The 17,417-nt window shown below is 37.6% G+C and overlaps 1 protein-coding gene and 1 pseudogene across 2 annotated transcripts in view; both read left to right on the forward strand.

Moving 5' to 3' along the window:
* Positions 1–4,422: 4,422 nt before the first annotated feature.
* The window catches only part of Tpst (tyrosylprotein sulfotransferase), an 87,306-nt gene continuing 74,311 nt past the window's right edge, over positions 4,423–17,417 (forward strand). For both annotated transcript variants that reach the window (XM_089086998.1, XM_089086997.1), the window contains exon 1: positions 4,423–4,557. In XM_089086998.1, coding sequence (XP_088943124.1) covers positions 4,423–4,557 — 135 coding nt within the window. The remainder of the gene's footprint in view (positions 4,558–17,417) is intronic.
* Positions 12,362–13,743, forward strand: LOC148954241 (uncharacterized; annotated as a pseudogene).

The following is a 17,417-nucleotide window of genomic DNA, read 5'->3' on the forward strand; positions in this document are numbered from 1 at the left end:
AAACAAAATGATGGGAAGTAATAAAAATACAAGCAGCACAGTCCCGTCATAATAGTCAAGTGACAAATTATTACATACTGGTAAAGAAAAGGCAGAAGCTTTAGCAGTCAGTTTTGGGAAAACTAAGGTTTTGGCGACGATGAAACCCCTCATTTGCAAACTCCATGACACTGGCAAGTCAAAGGAGGAATTGTTGGTGCCTAGACAATAACAGAGTTGAATGATATTCTGGGCTTTCTTCATATTTATACTACTTCACATTTATGATTTCGCTGTATTAATCGTGTATTTAGAGGAAACCTCCAAAAAGCCGAAAGGAGTCTATTATAGATTCCAGGTGCTGTTTTTCGAAGGAAGAAGAAGAAGGGGAGGAGGGGTCTGTACAAACATTATTCGGGTGAAAGAACATCTGAAAAGGAGAGACGTTTTGAAAGTTGAGAAAAAATTGAAATGTAAAATGAAGGTAGTGTGAAGTGGAAACCATGGATAAAATTACCAAAGATCTGGAAGATGCAGCAAGACGTTCTTATAGTAAACTATTAATCTGGCATATGAATATATTGAGTGGGAACAGTCAATCTGAACTTGCACCGGTTAAAGATAGGAACGGGGCAACAAATAATAAGAAGGAAAGATTTACAGAAAGATGGGCAGAATATTTTGAGAATGTGCTAAACCAAGACAGAGTTACAGGAAAAGATATAGAAAAGAATGAAAATGTTTGTGATACTTTAGATGTGAAGGAAGATTTTTTTGTGAGGAAGAATTAGTGACAGTACTTAAGGTCAAAAATATTAAAGCCCCAGTTGCTTATATTAAGGTATATGATTTTTTTAAATATAGTAGCTGTGAGGTTAGAGATAGGGTACTGAAGATTATGAATATGATTTTTGAGAATTGGGAAGTACTTAGTAATTTTAGGAAATCTCTAATAAGAACCCTTCATGAAAAAGGTGATAAGAATGAGTGTGGAAAATCATAAAGACATTAGTTTGTTTTCTATAGGAAGTAAAGTACTTAGTATGGTGATGTTTTTTAGACTTAGAGATGCTATAGAAAAAGTTGTAAGAGAAGAACAAGGGGTTTTACGGAAGGTAGAAAATGTGTCTACCAAATTTTTACTCTTGGAGTAATAGTTGAGAAGTGCCTGAGACATAAACGCCTTTAGTACACAGTTTTATAGACTAAGAGTAGGTGTTTGATTCATCTGATAGAAGAGGTTTAGCGAAAGTAATAGCCTTGCACGGTGCACTAAATAAATACGTTAAAAAGATTAGAGCTATGTACGTGAATGGCATTGCGGCGGTTAATGTAGGAAGTGAGATTAGTTGCTGGTTTAATGTTAAATCAAAATCTAAGCAGGGTTGCGTTGTATCACTATTTATATGGATCATTTTGATCAATTTTATCCTAAGGTACACAGCGAAGGCGATGGGAGAATATCATATCACACGAGTTAGTGAAGCTAAACTCTGCTAGACTTAGATTTTCCTGATAATTTAAGCATCCTAGATGAAAATGTTGACAAAAAAAAAAGAATTTTTAGAGGCTTTGCGAGTTCAGAGTACAAGAATGGGTTTAAAAATTAATATCAAGAAGAGAAAGTCACTAAGACTAGGAATAAATGAAAGTGAAGAGATGATATTGAGGAATGAGAAGATGATATTGAGGTGGCTTCACATACTTGGGTAGTAGTACTGGTGTAGATGGTGAATGTAGTGAAGATGTTGTAAATAGAAGAGAAATCTATTTCTCCTGTAATAAGCAGTTGAATTTTTTTGGGGAAAAATAGGAATATAAGTTTTCGATCCAAGGTTAGAATATTGGAATTCACAGTGATGACAGTAGTAGTCAAGTTTGGTTCTGTGGCATAGTCGGTTCAAAAAACTGAAAAAAAGACTGCTAGATATTTTCCAGAGAAATTGCCGACGGATTGTATTGGGTAGCCGACCAACTGACCGTATCTCAACTAGTGAGCTGTACGAAAAATTTGGCTCATTCCCGCTTTCTATGGCTAGAATGAGAGAACGGATGACATAGCTAGGACACATTTTGTGGATGAAGGATGGCAGATTGCCCAAGATTGTCCCTGTCGGCCAATCGTCTAGGGAAAAACAAAATGTGGGTTGTCCCCAAATGAGATTTGTGATACTTTAGATGTGAAGGAAGATTTTTTTGTGAGGAAGAATTAGTGACAGTACTTAAGGTCAAAAATATTAAAGCCCCAGTTGCTTATATTAAGGTATATGATTTTTGTAAATATGGTAGCTGTGAGGTTAGAGATACGGTACTGAAGATTATGAATATGATTTATGAGAATTGGGAAGTACTTAGTAATTTAGGGAAATCTCTAATAAGAGCCCTTCATGAAAAAGGTGATAAGAATGAGTGTGGAAAATCATAAAGACATTAGTTTGTTTTCTATAGGAAGTAAAGTACTTAGTATGGTGATGCTTTTTGGACTTAGAGATACTATAGAAAAAGTTGTAAGAGAAGAACAAGGGGTTTTACGGAAGGTAGAAGATGTGTCTACCAAATTTTTACTCTTGGAGTAATAGTTGAGAAGTGCCTGAGACATAAACGCCTTTAGTACACAGTTTTATAGACTAAGAGTAGGTGTTTGATTCATCTGATAGAAGAGGTTTAGCGAAAGTAATAGCCTTGCACGGTGCACTAAATAAATACGTTAAAAAGATTAGAGCTATGTACGTGAATGGCATTGCGGCGGTTAATCTAGGAAGTGAGATTAGTTGCTGGTTTAATGTTAAATCAAAATCTAAGCAGGGTTGCGTTGTATCACTATTTATATGGATCATTTTGATCAATTTTATCCTAAGGTACACAGCGAAGGCGATGGGAGAATATCATATCACACGAGTTAGTGAAGCTAAACTCTGCTAGACTTAGATTTTGCTGATAATTTAAGCATCCTAGATAAAAATGTTGACAAAAAAAAATGAATTTTTAGAGGCTTTGCGAGTTCAGAGTACAAGAATGGGTTTGAAAATTAATATCAAGAAGTGAAAGTCACTAAGACTAGGAATAAATGAAAGTGAAGAGATGATATTGAGGAATGAGAAGATGATATTGAGGTGGCTTCACATACTTGGGTAGTATTACTCGTGTAGATGGTGAATGTAGCGAAGATGTTGTAAATAGAAGAGAAATCTATTTCTCCTGTAATAAGCAGTTGAATTTTTTTGGGGGAAAAATAGGAATATAAGTTTGCGATCCAAGGTTAGAATATTGGAATTCACAGTGATGACAGTGACCGTATCTCACCTAGTGAGCTGTACGAAAAATTTGGCTTATTCCCGCTTTCTATGGCTAGAATGAGAGAACGGATGACATAGCTAGGACTCATTTTGTGGATGAAGGATGGCAGATTGCCCAAGATTGTCCTTGTCGGCCAATCGTCTAGGGCAAAACAAAATGTGGGTTGTCCCCAAATGAGGTGAGAGGATGTCATTTCAATATATTTAAGGGAAATGAGAATGTCTTTGGAGGTCGTAATTTCGGGTGGCCTCGGGCTGCTTAGTGCCACAGTGAGTTATTGTTGGTAGTAGTAGTAGTGTCTGTAGTAGCAGTAGCAGTGGTAATTTTTCTTACTGTTCTTGAACACAAACAAACCGTCATTAAAAAAAAAAAATGTATTTTCCTTCTTCATAAGCTGGGACTTTCTTGAACACAAAAGCTAGGTTCTTTAACCTCATTACTGCAATCGTTACAGCACCACACTATAAATGTGACCAATTAAGCAGTTAATCAGGAGCCACACATTTGCAAAAATAAAGTAATCACTAATAGATTAATCTCTCCTTTTTGATCTCAATAGACAACTTTAATATCTTTTTTATTAAAATTTGACGAGAGGTCAGGATTCAGGATTGCAATTGAAACATGAGGTATTTCAGCCATGTAGTAGAGGTAATTGAGGTTAATAGTCTCCTCCCTCTGTGGCTGGCAATTAAACAAGACATGCTGGATTATTTCATCTGTTGGAAATCAGGCAGGGCACAATGGGGAATTATGTAACTCCCAAATAAATAACAAACTTTTGAGAAGAAGGCCACCTGATTTCAGTTGGTAATATGGCACAGTATGCAGTCTAGTGTGGAAAGATGATGATATCAATTTACTGTGACTAACTTGCCTGAGGATCTAAATGTCATCGACCCACCTTACATTTTGAATTAGGCAATTGGATTCATCATTTCTTTTCAACATGAAAAACAATGGACTTTTTTCTGCCGTCAAAAGAAAGTATCAAAATTTTATATATTGAACGCCCACCGTATCGATGAAAAATCAAACAAAACGGCGTAACTCTTTGTAGCGTCGACAGAGATGCAAATTCTGGGGCTTTTATGTTCATTTCTTGTTGATTTTGCGCTTGTTTTGAAAAGAAATCGAAGAAAAAGGATGAGATTTACAATTAGCAGATGGAAATTTAATATATTTCTGATTTTGTTGTGCCTCGGAATAATTTTTTATTACAAGTCATCATACTCTTCTTGTCATGTACTATCAAACCTTCCAGTTGAAGGAAGGTTACAGGTGAGCATCAATTACCATATTTTATTTCCATTACTACTATTGGTTGTGTAGGCCTAGGTTAAATCCTAGCCTAGTAGCTTAGCATGGTATTGCTCCTTAGTTTGAGTAAGTCTTGGTCCTTAATTTTTTTAACATTGCATACAATCTAGTTCTAAAGAATGTATGTTCTTGGCAATACTAATTATTGGGTCAATATATACCAAATCATATTATTGAGTTAGGACTAAAGTGAATACACCATTCGATGCCTTTTTTTTATGCTGATTACGAATATAATAAGCATTTCTATCAGAAATGAATTTCAGCACCCCCCCCTATATAGGCAAAATCAGGGTTAGGTTGGGTTCGGTCTCGCCTATATAGGGGGGGGGGCTGAAATTCATTTACGATAGAAATGCTTATTATATTTGTAATCAGCATAAAAAAAGGCATCGAATGGTGTATTCACTTTAGGCTATTTGAAACTCAATAATATGATTTGGTATATATTGACCAATTATTGTACATGCACAATTTGTATTTTAGATTGCATTTCAACAGTCCTTATCCAACTTGGTCAATATCTACCAAATCATATTATTGAGTTAGGAATAAAGTGAATACACCATTTAATGCCTTTTTTTATGCTGATTACGAACATAATAAGCAGTTCTATCAGAAATAAATTTCTTCCCCTCCCCCCTATAGAGGCTATACCGAACCTAACCCTGAATTGGAACATATAGGGGGGGGGGGCTGAAATTCATTTCTGGTAGAAATGCTTATTATATTCATAATCAGCATGAAAAAAAGCATCAAATGGTGTATTCACTTTAGTCCTAACTCAATAATATGATTTGGTAGATATTGACCTCCAACTTAGCTTATCTACTCCCCTGATTGTAATAGACTATGCCAAAGGTAACAACAAATACTTATTTGGCCATGTGCTATCTAAAACACCTAAGTTACCTTAAATTGCATTGTCCATTAAAATAAAGAAAAATGCTGTAGAGTTGCTGGTCAGTAATAATAGGAAACCAATGACTCAATGGTGTCCAGTTCTGTCTTCCATGGTTTTATGGACCAACTCTTGTTGACAGCAATCTTAAATGCATCAACATTGGCAGTAGTAGCCTAACAGCTGTGTCAGGATGATTTCTTAAGTGGGTTACCACTCTACTCAAGAAGGGACATCCACAGTAAAAATTTAGAATTATGGCTCCTGATAAGGAGACATGTTAGTAAAATAAATTTTTCTTAAAGATGTTTATAATCATCCTGGTTAAGATATCAACCAAGGGGGCAACCTTCATCACCAAGTCTTTCCTATAAAATTGTTACTTTATCCTGCTTAAAAGAAAAAGTTTCCTAAAATCGCCATTCAGATTCAATGCTCAAGCCCTTTGAAATTACCGCCAAATAAATTGTTTTATAGATGACGTTCATGCTGGTCTTCTTAATACCTTTTTTTTAATGATCAGTGGGGCAAATACAAAATATTAATAGGAGTGGCAAAAATCAAAATATGATGCTAAAGACTGGCATGAACGCTATCTATAAAACAACTTATTTGGCAGCTCAAAGCGACAATTTATAGCAGCAATAAATTGTTGCCAACCTCTTAGCATAAGTGTTGAATTTTTGTTCATCGTCAATAGTAACACCTAGATCTTGCTCATTATTTACAGAGAAGAGTGAGTGGCATGAGAAAAAATAAGAGCAGCAAGGATTCAGTTTGCCAAAGTGATTGATATGTCACTTGGCAATATTGAATTCAAGAAGCCAAGCCTCAACTCATTGACCCAGCAGTTGAAGATTATTTTGTAGCAGGGCATGATCTTCATAGGACAAAGCTGTTCCAAGAAGCTTCATGTCATGTGCATAAAGAGTTGATTTACTGCTAAAAATGGAAGGAGTATCATTGATGAAGATATTGAATAGTGTAGGACCCAAGACACTTCCCTGAGGAACTCCACCCAGAACATGCATTGAGGGAGAAAGAATACAATTACCAGAGCTGTCACATAACTGAACAAATTGATTACACAAATAAAGAAAATCAAGGGTCCAGAGCAGGGATTTCTCTTCAAGCTTTACATCACGTAATTTAATTGCAAGATGATTGTGACACACTTTGTCAAAAGCTTTAGAAAAGTTCATCAGAGTCATGTCAGCAGGCACCCCAATATCAAGCAACCTGGTGATGTGATCATATGATCCAAGGAGATTGGTGTCAACAGATCTTCCAGAACAAAAGCCATTTTGTGAACTGTGTAAAACATTGTTTGCTTCAAGGTGTTTGACAACTGCAGAATTGATTATTCTTTCAAGAACCTTAACAACTGCTGATGTCATGCTCAATGGGTCAATAATTTTCAGCAAGGCTCTTTCTACCTTTTTTAAAAATAGGAATGATATTTGCAGTTTTCCAGTCATGAGGTAGTTTAGAAAGATTTAATTATATATTGAACAGCAGGGAGAGGAGGTTGACACAAAACTGTACAATATTCATGTAGGATACATGGGTGAATGCCATCTGGGCCAGCATATTTATTTAGTTTGATGGATGTGAATTTCTTTAGAACCAAAGTATTTGTAATCAGAATTGGTTTCATATTATGTGATACATCATATAAAGGAGGTGTATATATATATATATACAATACTGGAGTGTGACGAAAAAACAGAAGAGAAATATTGGTTGAAAATTTCAACTTTCAGTTCAGGATCAGCAACTGATTTACTATTGTATAGGATATCTGCGATTGTTCGCCTGCTGCTACATTTTTGAGTGGCATAACGCCAGATAGATTTAGGGTTATCCTTAACTTCCTCAGCCAGTTTTTCCTCAAACTTTCTCTTAAACTCCTTTGTTTGGTTTGTTGTTTGATTACAAAAGGATTTGAAGACTAGATAATTTTCTGTGGTCTTAATTTTTCTATGGTGATTCCATGCTCTGTGTTTTTGATTCATTAGCTTGCTTACTTTAGTGGTTAAAAAAGGTAAACTTTCTGCCTGTTATACCTGAAAATTTCTGGTGCATGACTTTACAACATTTAGAATTTCCATGTTTACATTTGACCATCTCTCCTCAATATCATCTGTAATAAGTGTTTTCCAGTTGACTTTGGCAGGTTTACCAGAGACTATCTTGTAGTTTACATATTTTTGTTGCTTAGAGGAAGGTTGTTTGTAGGCAGACATAGCTCTGAAATAATTACTACATGGTTGCTATTACCAACAGGTGTGGTTATTACCTTCTTAATAAGAAAGTCAAGGTTACTGAGCATAACCCAATCAAGAATGTTGGAGACTTGATCTTCCCTGTAACAAGTTGGTTGTGAGATTGTTTGACAGAGCTATCAGAGAGGGCAGACAAAAAAGGAGAATCTCTATTACAAAAACCAGATCCAACAATCCATTAGATTTCAGGAAGGTTAAAGTCCTCCATAAGGACAAGATCATAGCTGGCAAATTTGGACATCACATGAGACAACATAGCAGCCAAATTAGATTCAGAGTCCAAAAGACACAGAGCACACAGGCTTCTATAACAACACCCACTACAATTGAAATTATTTGATTGTGTGTTTTAATCCACACAGGCTTGATTCCATCAGTATTCAGAGAATTGAATTGAATGAAACTAACATTTAGTCCATCTCTAATATAAAGACACACTCCTCTGTGGCAAAGTGGGGAATTCAGATTAGAGAATAGTTGGTAACCATTGATTTTGATTTCCTCAGGAGTTAAGACTGACAAGGTATTTTTTGGTGAAACTTCTGTAATTGCTGTAATGTACACTCCTTCAGATTCCATATGAAGAAAGTTCAGAAAGCTTATTAGGGAGGCTATCAATATTAGAGCTAAAGAATCTCAATCCCTTACAGGTAGGAATCTGAGAGGATGCAGGAACTAAAGGACTAGTAAGGTTGTTGGATACAGCACTATGAAATGACAAAGAAGAAACATCAGTTAAGCAAGTTGTTGCTGAAGAAATGTCAGCATCAAACAGGGAAATATTGTTATTATGTTCTCTACTAGACCATTGAGACACAGAATTTGGTGATGCAAGTCCATAAACACTTAAACAATTAACAGAGGCAGAAAGAAGCATATACATTAGTGGGACATTGGAGTAGTTGGGAGGACCACTCCAACTGGCAAGTTTTTTTGGATGATGGCACCATTACAAATGATCAAATCTGCCCCTCCCTTTGCTATTCTGCATTTCAGCTCCTCTACTAGAGCTTTTTGTTTTATCCTATCTTCCTTAGGACTATCACCATAGAAACTGAATGATGCTTTTGTTTCAAAGGATTTCCATATTAGTTGCGTTCTAAATTCAGTTGATGGTACAGAGAAGAGAAGACAAGGGGGGCAGCTACCAGACAGTTGATGGCTATTAGAAAGTCTTTTTACTTGGGCTAGGAGGGGGGCATCAATGTCAACTCCATAATTGCATAATAGATAATTGTACTGGAAAACTGCATGATCAGTCTGGGTGGGGATACCATATGCAACAATGTTAAGACGTCTTTCAAAACGCTGGTGCTCTGAATGTGCTATCTGATGAACTTTGGTTTCAGTTAATTGGGCTACAGGAAGTTGGAGCAACTTAGAAGACACTGTAGAAACCACTAGGTCATGAATGGTTGAAACAGAGCAAATCGATTGTAGAGAATTTTTAATATGGGATACCCTGTTAGCAATATCAATAATCTGGGCAGAAATGTCACTTTAAATGTCAGTTTTCAGTTGGGAAAGTGTTTGGGTCAATTGACTAGTGGTGACAAACTCTTTTTTAAGATCTTTCCTGAAAGATTTCAAGGAATTATCCATAACAGATGTTAGCTTATTTATCATAGCTTGCTCACTAGTGGGGGGAGGAGGAGAGTTAACTTTGCAGTCTGGACATGACCAGGAACAGGCGAGGGATTGTATGCTCTTTCTTAATAATTTATATTCTCCAGGTGACAGGTCCAGATATTCACCACAGATCCACTTCTCACAAATATCACACTCTATGGCAGAGGACCCCTCATCCAGTTTAGTAGAACAAGCAGCACATCTGTCATGACCTTTAGCTGGGCTTATATGTATTCTCTAAGCCTTACTGGACATAATTCAACTAAAGCAGCAAAAGAAACTCAAAGAAATTAATCAAAATATATAAAAACAACAAACTTTAGCCAATTGTCAACAAATTGGTTTATTATGTACTCAATTTGGTAGGCTATTTAATATAGGCTAATTATTGATATTTGTTTATATACCCAATGATGATATGATATCACTATGAATCATATGCTGAAGAAAAAGAACTGTCCACAGCGCTCCCTATCCAGTTTGCATAACTTGATGAACTTTAGTTAATAGATGGCAGGACTGTATGGCAAAAGGAAGTACCCTATATCTGGGGAATGCATAGATAATTTGTTTTCCAGTCAATTTCTTTTGATAGATAAGACTTTTCTGGACACTTTGGTATATAGGAGTTATTAATTATGCACTGGGTCTTTTATTATTTCACAAACTTTGACAATTGGGATCTATTTCCTCACAAATCATCTGACAGCCAAAGTTGTTGACTGAGTTATGCTCATTTCTGACAGACGGAACACAAGTTGTTGTTCTCTAAGCTTTTGATGGCTCACGGGTTTACTCCAACCCACAACCAGTGATAGTGGGGTACCTCAGGGTACTTATCTTTCCCAAATTCATTCAACATTTATATTAGTAATGCTCCTGATTGGACAAAAAATTAAATAACCTACTATATCTATGACTCGAAATTTGCAGGGATGGCCAATACTACTGAAGGAAGAGCCTATCTGCAGGAAGACCTGAATAAACTAGCAAACTGGTCAGAAAAGTGGCTGCTACAGTGCCGAAAAAAATGCAAGGTGCTCCACCTAGGACCCAATAACTGTCAACAACATTATGCACTGAATAAACCCAGTCTTAGCAGCTGCTCCAATCCAACACCAGCTGGTGAAGAGCATGATCTTGGTGTTATAGTTGACTCCCAGCTGAAGTTCTGTCAGCATACTCTCTTAGCTGCTGCAAATGCAGGGACTGGGAGATATCATGGCATTATCAATAGAACATTTGTCAGCTGCAACCAACATGTTGTCAAAAAGCTGTAAACCTCTACTGTATGACCAGCACTTGAGTTTGGTATGACACTTGCATTCCCTCAATTCAAAGGAGACAAACAACTCCTTGAAAGTGTCCATTGGTATGTATCCAAAATGCCATTCACCTTGAGGATCCTCCATTACTATGAGAGGCTTGTAGCATGGAAAATTCCAACTCTTGTTTACTGCAGGAAAAGGGGGGATTGTATCATTGCTTTTAAGCAACTGCTAGCTAACTCTAGCTTAAGCCTTCTTCCCATCAACTCAACCAGAGATCCCAGAGAAGCTCCCAGAAAATTACCCAACAGACTACCAACTGCAGGGAATGTTACCACTTGTTTTCCAACCATGTTCCACCATTTTGGAACTCCTTAAATAATGAAACCATCCAATTATCATGCCTTGGAGCCATTTAAGCATGGTGTGGACAGGGACTGGGAGCAGAGGAGGTGGTGTCTACACTGGGATGCCAAAGGGTCCTCAATCAAACTTTGAAGTCATGACTGACAGGCTTATCACAAAGAACCTTCCTTTCATGTCTGCATAGTGGAATGTTATGTGATTTAAGGAGATGATTGTGGAGTTCCACTTCAAAATCAATGACAATTCCCAAATCTCTATCAGCTGCTGAGGTGATTAATTGTCTAGAACCATTTCCTCTAATCATATGGTACTGCCACCTTGCATTCTTTCTTCAAAAATGCTCTGTTTTGCATTTTTTTTTTGTGAGGGTACCTTTTTTGGCAAGAGTTTTTTTTTTAAGAACTGCCAGTCTTGGCAGTTGCTCCAATCCAACACCAGCAGGTGAAGAGTATGATCTTGGTGTTATAGTTGACTCTCAGCTGAAGTTCCATCAGTACACCCTCTTAGCTGCTGCAAATGCAAGGAGACATCATGGCATTATCAATAGAACATTTGTCAGCTGCAACCAACATGTTATCAAAAAGCTGTAAACCTTTATGGTATGACCAGCCCTTGTTTCTTCTAAAATGCTCTGTCTTACATTTTTCAATAATAAATTCAAGTTTCCACTTTCAGGCCCAATGCAAGAGTGCATTTAGGTCTTCCTGTATGGGAGCTCTTGCTGTTAACAACTCTACAGATCCAATAAGTTTCAAATCATGCACATAAAGGATCTGCTAATAGAAATCATTTGCTGTAAACCTTACTTCTTACAACTTTGGTCATGGTTGTGACAAGTGGTTATGCACAGAGTGCAGAGTGCACAACAGTGCATCTCACAGTCAGAATATGCACTGTTCCGAAAAATGACTGATAGACTCACATGTGAATGGTTTTGCCCAGTTTGTAAGGTTAGTGGAAACACCAGCCTAGACTCAGACACCACTCAAAAGCTAATTGAATCAACTGTCTCAAAAGCTGTAACTGCTTTGCTTAATCAGTTCCAAGTAGATCTCAAGCAAGAACTAGTAAACATGAATAGTAGGATCTTAAACTTAGAAAGTGATGTTGCAAATAAATGATCTCTATTCGAGGTGGAAACTAAAATAGATGAGATAGTTAATAGTAAGTTGAGCCAGTCTCATAGTGACAGTACAATGAAGTTTGAAAGTGACGTGAAAAACATTATTCGTGGGGACAGAGAAAGAGAGAAACGTCAGCTTAACATTGTAGCATATGGAATACCAGAATTGTGTGAAGAGACTGCTGACATCCAAATGTTTATTCATGGCTATCTTGCCAAATCATACAACCTACCCTCTGTCAAGGTTCTGAAACTACAGCAACTTGGAAACAATTCTCCAAAACCAAGTCACTGCCCTAGGTCTGTTCTTTTCCTCACAGACAGTTACAAGGCTAAAGAGGAGATTGTACTAGATAAAGAGAGCTGAAGGAGAATGTGCAGTTTCACTTTGATCGTACAAAGGCAGAAAGAGAAAAGCAAAAACTGAATCATACTTCAAAAAATGGGCGAGTAATGGAGCATTGACTCCATTATCCACTGAAATAACCCAAACTAAATTGTTCGTTTTCTAGTAGTATTAGTATTGATGATGATATTAGTGATACTTTTTATTGTTGCTCAGGCTGTAGCTCAACAAACACAAGTTATAAAAGTTTACTAAAAGCAATACACAGTAACAGCCCAGTCAGGGAAAAGAAAGTGTTGAAACTGTTTTATACAAACATTAATAGAGTGACAAACAAGCTTCTGGAACTGAAATTGGCAGCCACCAATGAAGATTATGATATACTGTGTATTTTTGAACTAACCCCCAAGAACTCAAGCAACCCACTGGCAGAAAACCATATCAGAATACCCGGATATTGCCTTTTCTCAAATTTGTCTATTAGCTCCAGGAGATGCACCACCATCTACACAAAGGAAGGATTACAGGTTATAGATTTATCTTTCAATCATGATTATTCCCCTTGGCTTAAGAGTGTTTTTGTCAGTATTGTTAATGAGGGAAAACCATTACTGATAGGTTATATATATAGAAGCCCCAGTTGTCCAGATGCCCATGCATCTAACCAAGCTCTAATTCAGTTGGCTGAACAAGCATCCAATAATGATAATCAGGGCTTTATTCTTCTTGGAGACCTGAATCTACCAGATGTCAAATGGGTTGAGGGATTGTGCTATCAACAAAGCTCCAATGTTAGTAACCCATTTGTTGAATATTTGGGTACCAATAGCTTATATCAGGTAATAGACCTACCAACCCATTATAAAAATAACCAAATGCCATCCCTTCTAGATTTGACAATCACTAACAATCCAGGATTGTTAGTGAACACTGAGTTCCTCCCCCCTATTGGTGCCAGTGACCACGTCTGTATATGCCATGACTTGCTGCTTAGTCAACGGAAAAATAATTGCACTAAACGAACTTACACCGACCACAGCAAAATCAGGGAGATAATACGGGCATTAAAATGGGACCTAGTGATTGTCAAGGAAGACATTGAGCTAGCCGCGCAAAATTTTAAGAATACTCTGCTCCAAGCTGAGAGGACATGTACTTCATTTTCATTTGTGAAGGCATCAAAAACACTGCCACACCTGAACCAGCCTATTAAAAGGGCTATGAAGTAAAAGAAGAAGGCTTTTTCAAAATATAAGAAATGCAAATGCACACACCACTGGGATCGTTTTGCAGGAGCAAGGAATAAACTGAGGCAGCTGACCAGACACTTCATTGCTGACTATGAAGATAACTTGGCATTAAACATCAAAGACAACCCAAAGAGGTTCTGGAGATATGTATCTGCTGAAGATAAGAGTAGACAAACTATCTCATTCCTGCTCAACCCTGAAGGAAAAAAGCTGGAAGACCCAAAGGACATTGCAACATTGCAAATTTGCTGATCAGCAAACTTGCATCCAATGTCTCAGGGGACCCCACCGACAAGCCACCGTCCCCTGCCCCCAGGATGGTCAAGCACCCTATGCCAAAAATTACGTCACAATGGACGAGGTTAAGAAAAGGCTGAGTAAACTAGACACCAACAAAGCTAAAGGTCCAGATGGTATACATCCTAGGCTCCTTAGAACTTGCAGATATAGTAGCAGAGCCGCTCTGTTTGCTATTCAAGCTGTCTCTTCAGACTAGTAGCCTACCTGCAGATTGGCAAACAGCCATAATTACTCCAATATTCAAGATAGGATCTTGAACCCAGCCTGAAAACTATTGACCTATTAGCCAGACCTCAGTTGTGGCCAAACTTATTGAAGGGATAGTCAATGATGCAATTATAGCGCATATGACCAAGAATGGCCTTCTTTTTGGTGGTCAGCATGGTTTCAGGAAAGGCATGTCTATCAAAACAAATCTAATACTAGCTTACGAATCTAACTGATCGGCTGGAACAGGGTTTCCCAGTCGACGTTTTCCTACTGGATCAAGCTAAGGCCTTTGATAAATTGTCTCACTGCTACCTGATGATCAAGCTGTCAGTATATCAGATAGACAATGATGTTGTCCAGTGGATATACAGCTTCCTATCCAACAGAACCCAGATTGTTGCTGTATATGATGAAAGAGATGACCTCATCTATTCCACACCAGGTCACATTAAGAGTGGTGTTCACAAAGGGACCAAACTAGGCCCAACACTTTTTAACCTTTACATAAATGACGCTCCTGAGGGGGTCAAGAATGACTTGGTACTTTATGCAGACGATTCCAAACTCTTTGGTCCAGCAGCCTCTATAGAAAATTGCTCTTCTCTGCAACAAGATCTCAACAACCTCTGTCTGTGGGCAACAGCCTGGATGCTTGAGTTCAACTCCCACCAATGCAAAGTCCTTCATCTTGGTCCATACAATCCCTGTCATAGTTATCAAATGATTGACTCTGCAGGTCACAAAATGCCTATTCAGAGTGCCGAGGAAGAGTGTGATCTTGGGATGTTAATTGACGTTAAGCTTCAGTTTCATAGCCACTTTCAGAACCAAGCAGCTAAGGCAAACAAGCTCCTTGGTTTGATCAAGCGTTCAGTAACAAGTCTCCAACCAAGAGTTATCAAGAAGCTTTACACAGCCCTTGTTCATCCCCATCTTGAGTTTGGTATTTTGGTTTCCAACCCCCACTTTAAGTGTGACATGGAGATTCTTGAGAAGGTCCAGCGTAGAGCAGCCAAGCTCCCTTTTGCGAAAAAACAAATCTCCTACAAGCAACAACTAGAAAAGCTTGACCTACCTACCCTAATGTACCATAGAGAAAGAGGAGATGTCATCCTTGCATTTAAGATGATGACCAGTGACACCATCAAGCCCGTTTTTGATGACAATGAATATACCAGAACACGAGGAAATCCCATAAAACTGAGTTAAAAATATAGCAGAAAGTGCGAGAAGTTCAACTTCTTCACCAATTGCGTTGTTCCATTGTGGAATTCACTTAGCAAATCTACCGTGTCGGCCAGATCAGTTGACAGCTTCAAGGTTGGTGTTGACCTTGATTGGAGTGGCAAGTCATTGAAGACGTAGTGGGACAAACCAGTATCATGGAGTAGGATCTATTAGATACCACCCGCCCCCTTTAACCCCAAAGTATGCCGAGCCACCAATACATATAGTGAACCCAACAACAAAACCAAACTGTCCTGCAAATATGAAAATTCTGTTAATTGCCCTGTTGTTATGAACTGTTGTCCTGTATATATGTAAATAGTGATAATCCAACTGTGACATGAAGATTATCAAGTCAACGTTACCTGGCGACATCTACAGGTTCTTCAACCTTAGTTGCTAGAAGATGCGATTTAAGGTAATTTAAGGTAATAATTAATGTAAATATTGAACAAGGTTCCCTAAGGTACACCACTGACAACTTCTTAGAAGAATTCTTGCCTGTTGTCCAAAAAGACCTGAACTCTCTACAGTCTATTAGTGAAGAATTTCATCACCCAGTCCACAATATCTATTTTGGTCCAATTCTGTTTAATATTTTTATCAATGATTGTACCAGTACAGTACAAAACAATATTACATTATATGCTAATGATTGCAAGATTGTTGAACCAGTGGGAGATTAGATTCAGGCAGACCTTAATCACCTTGCTCACTGGCCTCATACATGGCTAATGGACTATAACCCACTGAAGTGCAAAGTTATCCATATGGGACCAAACAATCCTATGCAGACATATTACATGCAAAAGACTTCAGGTCAAGTTATCAATTTGAATTCAGTAGATAATGAGAGAGATCTGGGTGTAGTTGTTGATAAACAGCTTAAATTCTACTGTCACACAAATGCACAGGTTTATAAGGCTAATTGAGCTCTTGGTCTGATCAAATAAACAATTTCTTCTTGCCATCCAGTAGTTCAAAAAATTGTACACAGCTTTTGTTCACCCTCATCTGGAGTTTGGTTACCCAGTCAGCAACTCTTCTTATAAAAGTGACATTGCATTATTAGAAGGAGTTCATGGAGATGTACTAAATTATCAGCTCCTCATAATGACATACCCTGACTGCTTGAAGAAACTTTACCTGCCCTCACTAGTTTACGGATGTTAGTTTACAGATGCAAAAGGGGGGGATGTAATTGCATTGAAGAATTTATTTGACAATAATATGATAGACCCATTATTCAGCTCTATATTATATTCTTCAACAAGGAGTCATTCATTAAAGCTACAAAGAAAACACATAAAAAGACAAGAGGGATTGAACTTTTTTCTATTCATGCATTACCAGCCTGGAACAGTCTTTCCAATTCTACTGTTTCAACTTCCTGTATAAATTCTCTTAAAAAAGCTGTTGATTGTGAGTGGGCAAGCGTCAAGTGGAAATATCACTGGGAGGCTCCTGTGATATTCAAATAACATCATTTCGAACCCAGCAAGTACTACAGGAGGTTATAGCCACCTTAACTTGCTGGCAAGTGTGACTTAAGGTAATTTAAGGTAATATCCTCATATATGCTAATAGCTATTAGTTTTGCCTTCTATCAGAAATGGAATACTTTATCTCCACATAAAGATATGGCATACCCTGACTGCTTGAAGAAACTTAACCTGCCCTCATTAGCTTAGTGGTGCCAAAGGGAAGATGTAATTGCATTTAAGAATTTATTTCACAATAATATGATAAACCCATTATTCAGCTCTACAAAATGTTTTTCAACAACGAGTCGTTCCTAAAAGCTACAAAGGAAACATATAAAAGACAAGAAGGATGGAACTTTTTTTCTATTCTTGCAGGTCCAGCCTGGAACAGTCTTTCTGATTCTACTGTTTCAACTTCCTCTATAAAGTCTT

Source organism: Artemia sp. Qi Xiang Cuo, chromosome 3 (genome assembly GCF_049724085.1).
Source record: "Artemia sp. Qi Xiang Cuo chromosome 3, ASM4972408v1, whole genome shotgun sequence".
Lineage (NCBI taxonomy): Eukaryota > Metazoa > Arthropoda > Branchiopoda > Anostraca > Artemiidae > Artemia > Artemia sp. Qi Xiang Cuo.